General features: G+C 40.3%; 1 protein-coding gene across 3 annotated transcripts in view; it reads right to left on the bottom strand.

Annotated features, from left to right (window-relative positions):
* Positions 1-350: 350 nt before the first annotated feature.
* Positions 351-9,083, bottom strand: part of DERA (deoxyribose-phosphate aldolase) — a 45,453-nt gene continuing 36,720 nt past the window's right edge. The window contains exons 7-10 of one of the 3 annotated variants that reach the window (XR_009114386.1): positions 8,831-8,943; positions 5,423-5,572; positions 1,504-3,570; positions 351-576 (exon numbers count right to left, since the gene is read on the bottom strand). Coding sequence is in view for 1 of the 3 variants with exons in the window: in XM_058023037.1 (XP_057879020.1) it covers positions 3,514-3,570; positions 5,423-5,572; positions 8,831-8,943 (320 nt within the window). In the remaining 2 variants the exon portion in view is untranslated. Of the gene's footprint in view, positions 577-1,184; positions 3,571-5,422; positions 5,573-8,830; positions 8,944-9,083 lie in introns of those variants that run through there. The other 2 variants (XR_009114387.1, XM_058023037.1) reach the window with 2 other exon arrangements.

Raw genomic sequence — 9,083 nt, 5'->3', positions numbered from 1 at the left:
TCCCTGTTACATAAGGACTGACCAGAAGGACAATTTTCTTTCTCTTCTGCACAGGTTGCATCTAAATAAAAGCAGTTCCTTTTACTCCTACCCCACACAATACATATCATCCAGCTGTGATTTCAGCAAAAGCTCACCAAGATTTGAATAAAACTTGCTGTTGTTGTTCGTGAGGTTTCTTCTCCCCAAGAGAGGCAAGGAGCCAAAGTTCCGAGTGAGCAAAATAAAATTAAAAGTAGATCAGATTTTTCTGTCCCAGTGGCATGTGCTATGGTATATAATGCATGTTCCCTGCTTCACAAAGGAAATGAAAGAATGAACTATATGACTGATGAAATAAAGATATCAAAGTATTGCTTGCCCCAGCTGATATGTGCACTTCACATATAATTACTATTTAATATCTTTGTTTCCTACAAACCAGGAAAAAAGCTTACCTTCTTACACAATTCCCTCTTCTAGTAAATAAGCTGATGCAGAATATTCTAGATTTGCAGCTTGTACTTTACTTTCTTCTTGAATTTATTCTCTTCTTCGCGAAGTAACGTGGTCTACAAAACGAAGCTATTTAAAATCCTAAATGAATAAGTGTTATAAAAATAATAAATTAGTATACAAGACTGACTTGCACAAAACATATGTTACACTCTGAAATATATTTAGACACGAGTGCATAATTGCCTGTTCCTTTTCTAATGGCCTGAAGCACAGAACCGAATGTGAACTTTTCCCAGAGTCTGTGCAGCGATGGAGCACCGCACCCTCCACACTTCCCAGGAATTGCAGCCTCCACAAACTTCAGCTGAAGAGCAGCAGGAAAAAGATGGGAGAGATGGAAAAAAGGGCAGGGAAGGGTTGGGGTAAAGGGCAGCAAGCCTAGCATCATGGCCCCTTGGATAAACCTGGTCCCTTGCTGATCCTGGTGGCATCCCTGGCTCATGTTCAACCCCTGACACCCCCAGGGCTGCCAGCAGGGTAATTGCTGGCTGGTAGCAGCAGCTCTGCAGGAGGGGTGAGACACAAGGCTCTGGGTGGTGTTGGCGGCCCACAGATAATGTGAATATAACTTCAATCACCGTGGAGTTAAACAAAGACAACCAATTGCTCTGAAACACTGAGCCTTCTGCTCACTCCCCGAAAAAGAACAACCTCCAAACCAGAATCATCTTTATTTGAATGTGTTTACAGACCCTGTTGCTTTTTATCTTTTTTGACAAAAGGTTTCAACAGAAAAAAATGTACAAACTACATTCCAGTCCAGCTTCTGTGAAAACAGAGAAGTTTGGAGTTGCACAGTATTTCACAGTGTTTTAACATTCATGGAGAAGGGAAGTGGCTTTCCCCAACTCTTCAGGATCCTCTCCCCCTGCAAACAGAGCTGTCACCCCTGGAGTCACCACCAGCAGCCCACGTGCACACCAGAACTGCTGACAGAATTTCTCCTGGCAACTTCTTCCATCAACACATCTCCCATGGAGACAGTGAGGCTGTTCTGAGACTCACCTTACACAGTGAGGGGGCAAAGTTGGACCTTCATTGATTTTAAGGTACTACACAGAGTCCTCCACCTGCAAACTAAAGCATCTCAAAAAACAAAATCGTTTTTATCGTCACCCTGATTGTCCTAAAGACAAGTGACAACATAAAAAGTGTGGTTTGCAAGTGGCATTACTTCCCACTATGAAAGTATGGACATTTATAACACTTAATAACGTTTATTGAGCTAAACAGCAGCAAAATCCAAGAGTGTGTGGTGGCTGGGAGGGCACAGCAGAGGAGGGTCAGACTGGCACAAACCTGGGGGGAGCTGACTTCTCGTAACAAGCTCTGTATTTCTGAAAGCTCACAGCAGAATTTTCCCCTCCATGTGCAGGCAGGCACTTGGATTTTTCCTTGATGAAATTGGCAATGAAATCAGAAGGAAAAGTCATGGTAAAAATGGGCTATTTAGAGGAAAACAAACGTGAAAACAGAGTCGCAGCTCAGCCTCACCTTCTGTGTTGAGACCTGAAGCAGAAAAAGACTGAAAGACTTGGATGAACTATTTCCTAAGAAATTAAGGCCCATTTTTAATCCTGAGCACTTCATATAGGATTTTGCTTTCTATATATGTTGTTTTTCTTGATTTTTTTTCCCCCTAATCAGCTTTCCTATCTGTCCAAGGTTTTTTGTAGCACTCTAGTGATTCAGGTGGTACAGCCAGATAAATAACAGAGTTATTATCTTTATAATAAATCTCTTTGTAATAAATGCACCTTGTAGCTTGATTTACAGCAAAATCCTCCTCCTCCTCTCACTTCCATGATGAGACCTACTTAAGTCAGTGAGACTAGTCATGATGATAAGATAATTAAGTTTTTAGTACAACTCTGGTTAGTGAGCAGAATGCAGTTCTGATAAAATGAATCTACCAGCTCCAGTCTGATATTCAGAAGGTGTTGGTGATTTGGGTATTGTTCTTAATGTGCTCTGAAAAAAGCACCTTTTTTTGCATTAAAGCATTGAACCCTGCATAGGACACAATTCAGATCATCTTTTAAATTCATGTATTTCTTTTGGAATGGCAAAGTTGAAGTTCAGCCAGCCTAGCAGTGACACCTGCAAACTGACAGCCAACCCCCCTACATTAAAATGGAAAGATTTGCATGAATGTGTTTTAAAATGACAGGAGACAGGAATTGGAGCTTCTAAGCAAGTTAGACTAAAAATTTTAAGAGTGAAATGCCTAAAAATAGGCCCCTGAATGCATAGTTAGGCACCTATATAGAGACTGCTTGATTTTCAGTTGTTCTGATCACCCAGAGCTCCCATTAACTTCAGGAGCAACTGTGGATACTCAGCTGTTCTAGAAATCAAGCCACTTTTATTCAAGGGCCTAAATATGGATGTCTGTGCCCAAGTTTGGGGGGGAAAATAGAAAAAATAAAAAAGAGCTCCGGTTGCCTTTTTTTTTTTTTTTTTTTTTTTTTTTGCTACAGAAGAGATTTGATAAAAGAGAAATAATAGCCAAGTTTCATTCTTCTTTCCCCTTACAATGCCTGAGACTGAATCAACAGAAGAATTAATAGTGCAACACATCTGTGCCAGAAGATTTTGTCTGAGGTGAATGGAAATCCATTCCAAGATCAGTAGCTCTTAATTAGCAATCTGAAACATTCCATACATATTTCATATTCTGAGAATGCAAAGTGTTACCAGGCCACCTAAATCTTTTTCATAGTATTTCAGTGTTGCCATTAATAAGCTTTTCAGGCTGGTCTGAGGAACTTTGCAAGATTAACTTTGCAAATCTGTATGTATTAACTATTTAACTATTTCAGAAATGCCGCTTTTTTCCTGCTTTTGGATCAAGTACAACCAGCAGACTTGAGCATATTTTTAAATGCCATGAACTATGAAGAAGGGAGAAATAGGCCTTTAATTCTATCATATGCACTTGGTTGTCAGAAGACTTCTGAATGCTGTTTGCTTAAAGTCCTCTTTTGTAAAAGTAATCCTGAGTTGGTTTTGTGTCTAAGCCATTGCCAGTTCATGCTGAAGTGGATAAGAGCCAGTCACATGATAGAAAATCTGCAAGAAAAAAAGAAAATTTATGATGGAATTATATATGACTATAAAGCTGCAAGTGTCAAGGAAGTAACAAATTAAAGGCATGCCAGATGAGGATGATAGATATTTGTTTGTGTGTGTGCATAAAATATGATGTAATACCCCTTAATATATTTTTGTTTGTAGAATACGAACTAAGGGTTTTTGCTGCTATGTTTGGAAGGAAAAAGCAAAAAGCAAAGACTCTTGCTGCTCTTAGCTAAGATTTCAAAAAGAGCCAGGTAGAAGCCAATGCTTTCCTCTGGCATCTGGTTCTGACTCTTTCAGTATGTTTGTTTTATTGAATATAATGACTGGGACATTTTATCTTCCATGTTTTTAGACAGCACAGAACAGCAAGAGCTTTGGTCATGGCTGGGGCATTTGTGCAATTCCTGGCAGATAAATGATAAAACCCTTAGGGAATCAGAGCAAATGGTGCAACACAATCAGTGGCTGTGTCCTAACACCCAGCAGTGATGGCAGTGGCAAAGAGAAAGCTCATGCTGCTCTCTCATAACCAGGGACATAATTTTAGGTCAAGAGTGAGGCAGAGGGAGCAAGACAATATTATTCTCATTGCAGGAGTGAGCCAGGGGTTTTCAGCAGACATGAATATTAACCTGACATCTCTAAGCTGTTCTTAGAACATTTCTTTAAACATGTCAGTATTTCAATTGCTAGGAAATGTGAGGAAAGGGAAAAGGCTGGTGGTTTTGTCCTCTCCCAAAGCCCCTGTACCTCATGTTTTCTCAGCGGCAGCAACAGGATTATGACTCTCAGATATTTTTCTTGGTTAAAGGTAATATCACCTCCTCTCCTGGGTTTAATGAACATGGAAGTCAGGACCAAAAGCCTTCATATTCTGGAAGTTCCAATGACACTACACTGCTCCCAATTACACTGCATCCTTTGGGGCTGATACCCTGTGCCACTGATGTAGATCATGGATAGACAGGTCAGAATCTTTCTTCCCACTGGGAATTTCTTCAACATGTAAAAATTCTCTGTCAGCAGCACCCATATGTAGGATGAGATGTGACTTTCTCCACAGGATGGAAACAGACTGTGAAGAGTTGTGGCACAGTGACACAGGGATCTGTGAGGCTCAGCTGGGAGTGAAGAGCAGAACACTGCCAGGCATGGCATTCACATTCTCTGAACTGAGAGAGACATAATGCTCTCTCTCCCAGGACTTTTCCTGGGAAAGGCAGTGAGAAGCACAGAGAGAAGAAGAGAAAACAATTCTGATCTCTATTCAGTGCTCCTGTTGTTTTGCACAAGTGGAATGTGTTATGGAGATCGTTTACCCAAAGTGATTTGGTTAATTGGACACAGGTGAAAGTTGTTTTGAGTGAGTAGCCAATCACTCAAAGCTGTGTCCTGACTGTCTCAGACAGTCACAGGTCTTTCTTTAGTATAGTATTCTTTAGTATGTAATTTAATATAGTATTAGCGTAATATAGTATAGTTTTAATAAAGCAATTGTTCTGAATCATGGACTCAGAGCACATTATTCCTGGCCTCAGGGGCTCCCAGCATCAATAGCCATGCATTTGAAAAGACTCTGTACATGCACAAACTGAGCCCTTTTGGCCCAAATTTTGTAAAATTTTACACTTCAAACATGGCCTAGACCATGATCAGCTGCCCCAACATCAGAGCCCCAGCTGTCTGTAAGGGCAGCTCAAACTTGAATAAACACTGAGCTGGAAGTGAACCTGTCACTAATAATGAATTAGAGGGATGTTCCATTTCTGCAGAAGCAGTAAGCCAGCACTTTTGGAATGATTGCTTTTGTTCTTCATGAGTTGTGGAGCCGCCAACAACCAACCTGCTGCTCAATGTCTCCCAGCAAACTACTGGCACCCAGGCGGAAGAGCTCTGGGGTCAGCCACTCCACTCCCAGCTCCTCCTTCACCAGCATGAGCCAGGTAATTGCTTCCTTGGCTGTCCTAATGCCTCCTGCAGGTTTAAATCCAACCTTTAGAGAGAGAGGAAAAAAAAAAAAAAAAAAAGTTGAATACACATTTTCATCCATCAGCAAGCCTAGAAGAGCAGTCAATGTTTGTAGAGCTGCAGTCTCAAAGTGCCTGTGATGTAACAGCTCTACCTAGGAAGGACCTGAGTAAGAGCCTGGAGAGACATGCAGGACCTCAGGTGGCTCTTCAAAATGCAGTTTATTGGATCCAAGAGGTTACAGCAGTCCAGGTTCGTGGGTGAGAGCCTGTGCCTACAGCAGTCATCTCCAGCTGCAGCCAAGCCTGAAGACCCTCTTAATTCTGGTTACATTGCATTATATACTTTTCTTTGCTGAGCATCAAGAACTAATCTATACCTTTACTTTTACCTATAGCCTATCATAACTACTATCATTACCATAATATGGCTAATACTATCCAATCACATGAGTTAGTATGTTACAGTTTAAGCTTGAAGTTGTTTTTCAGTTTTCTTGCAGTTGAAAATTCTTACATCTTTTTCAACCTGCCATATTGGCATGTCTTGTTTGCCTGTGGTATCTTTCTGCTTGGTAAAGACATCTTTTTGTTTGTGGTCAGCTTATCCTTTGCTGTAAGTCATCAAACCTCTTTCCAACTTGACTTAACATTTGTTTCCTTAGTTGCCCAGCAAGATTGGCTCAGCAATTGTTAATTTACACATATATTATTCTTCTATATCACAACTCCAAACACAGAACAATAAATATACAACAATAGCACAACTCTAAAGATGCTGCATGTGAGGTGGCTGGCTCATGGGCAGCAGTGAGAACTGGCTGTGTTTTATGAAAAGCCTGTGCAGCACAGTTACACATGATTTGGCTGTGCATTCAAATCTACCAGAGGTTAAAATTTTCCAAATGGGAGTTAAATTATGTCTGTCTTTATCAAAAATTGAAAGGTCTGTCCCCCACCACAGGCTGGGTGTGCTTTCAGTCCCTCTGTGTTGGATGTGGGTCATATCTGAAGGTGAACTGCCACATCTGCAAAGGCACAAAACCCCAAGTAAAACTTATTTTTGAGGTAAAGCATGTCTGGAATCCCATGATGGACCTGCTGTGCACTTGGCATGCATCCCTAATGCCAGTCCTTTGGTTATGTGCCGTTTAAACACAAGACAGAGCTTGTGACACTCGGCTATCAAACCCCTCATCAAAAATGCAAAAATGTTGGCCTGTAGCAGGTAACTAAACTCTTGAAAAGCAAGGGGATTAAGGAAAAATTCTTCCTGTATAAAAAAGAGGTAAATCTGAACCACACATTGATTCTTCCTATGTTTCCTTCTGCCTTTACATTCTGGAAGAATTATCATTTTGTTTTTGTATTCAAGCTCCCAAAACCTCACTGCACTGAGGATTTCTTTGTGCCTTATGGACATAATAATGGAATCAGAAAGTATCTTTTTTAAAATGTGTTTGGTAATCTTTTTTATACAGTGATTTCAGGACCCACAAACACAGAGTAAATCCTTCTCTCGTGCTGGAGCATTGTAATAATGGCATATTTCCAATAAGATTAAAAGGAACAAAAGCAGGAAAAGCTTGATAAATCCAAGCCACGAAAACGGTGGTTTTGTGGATGGACAAATAGATGTGTGAGTGTATGCATACATCTGTTAATGTTAGACTTCCAAAAAGAATTTAAAGCCCAGCAACTGGAAAAGCATCTTCTAGATAATAAACAAAAACAGTTGGAATGTGCTTTCCCCCAGGAAGAGAAATTCTAATGAAATTTGAATTTAGATTTCTTCCTAGAAATACGACGTTTCTTTGAGATAATCTGTGGCAAAAACAAGTGAAACAGAGTTAATAAGAGAATTAAAACCATCATTCAGAACTCCTTCCCCTTTCAGCAGATTCTTAAAGCTCTTTTCTTTGCAAAAAAGCTGACAAAGACAAGCCTGTCCTCTCCTCCATTTACCAGCTTTCCAAACAGCACATCTGGCTGCCATAAAAACGTAAAAAGGGAGGGGGGTTGGAATTTAATTCAAGAGCAGTACAAAGTCCAGCTACCACTTTCCTGCTGTTTCACAGTATTTCATTATTTTGCTTAATAAGTTCATCTCCTCAAGAATTTTCTCTTCACCTTACATTATTAAAAGTAATAAGTTTTTCTGGATTGGGGGTTTTCCCAACAGAAAAACCAATTTATGTATGTCCTTCAATAATGACAGGAAAAGATTATTTCCCATTATATTGCACACTTTTCATATCACCACCACAGCTTATCAGTCAATAAATGTTACTCTGCAACTTGTTCCTTTCCTTGAAGAAGTTTAATTTCTGCATTAACCTGCTTTTCCCAGGCAACGCCTTGCTAGAAAGCATCCCTACAGCAGCAAAATTAGTTTGTTAAAGAAACCATTTAGAAATTTCTTGCCACTGATAATATTGTCTTCAGTTAATAAAAGTGCATGAAGTCAGTTTACATCTAATTCACTGGCACACACATGCACAGGGACACAAGCACTTACTCTTAATAACACATTTCATACCGTGAATGCCTCCTTTGAAAGCAAAAGGTGAATTCAACATTTATATCCAATCATGGGGACAAAGCTGGGCTAATGCAGATTGTGGCACCCAGCACTGGTGCCCAGGGGAGTTGCTGGTCCCAGGGACATCACTGGATGGTGCTCCCACAAAAACAAGACCATTGGAGCCGCTCCAATTATTGTGTGGCACAGAAAGAGGCAGGAGGGGAAAGGAGTGGGAACTGTTGGGAAGGATGAAAGTTTGACAAAAAAGTCTCACAGATGTGTGTGCTTGGCAGAAAGATTTCTGAATGAAGAGCCTGATGAAGGAATAGAGATGGAAGCAAGTTTTGATATAGAAGAAAAGAATTGCTGAGCCAGTCTTACTGGCTAAGCAAGGAGGCAAAGGGTGTGTTAGTTAGAAGGGGTTTTTATGGCTTAGAGCAAAGGATAAACCCACAATGTGTACATTGGACAGACTCGATGGCTCTACATTTGTATAGCTCTGCTGATGTTTTTGGGAGCATGTCAGCCACTATCAGCCCTGTTATTAATGGACATGACCACCTAAATGATGATAAAATTCAAATTCAGATGCAGCAGGGACGGCTTTGATTGCATGAGATTTTATGGAATGAAATCACAGTTCTACAGTTCTTCAAGGCAGGAAACACAAAAGTAAAAAAAAAAAATACTAATATTAGCAAATCAGTCCTATTACATTTTTATTTCTTTGGTTAATTTTTACAGAGGAAATGAGACCTACCTTGTAGCCAGTTTGCCAGTAGTACTCCTTAATGGCTCTCATCATGACTATGCCAACGGGAAAGGTCGCGTTTTCCACCTCCTTTCCTGTAGATGTCTTTATAAAATCAGAACCTGAAAGGAAATAAAATGTTTTGTAACAGTTTTAGAACAAGGGTCCCTCTGCACATACAGGTTCACAGCCTCAAAGATGCCCTCCTGCTTCACAGCAATTCTGAAGCATTCCTTTACACATATGTCCCTGTGGTGTACAT

This window comes from Melospiza georgiana, chromosome 4 (assembly GCF_028018845.1).
Source record: "Melospiza georgiana isolate bMelGeo1 chromosome 4, bMelGeo1.pri, whole genome shotgun sequence".
Taxonomy (NCBI): domain Eukaryota; kingdom Metazoa; phylum Chordata; class Aves; order Passeriformes; family Passerellidae; genus Melospiza; species Melospiza georgiana.
The sequence above is the reverse complement of the archived record's forward strand: the minus strand, read 5'-3'. Positions and strand labels throughout refer to the sequence as shown.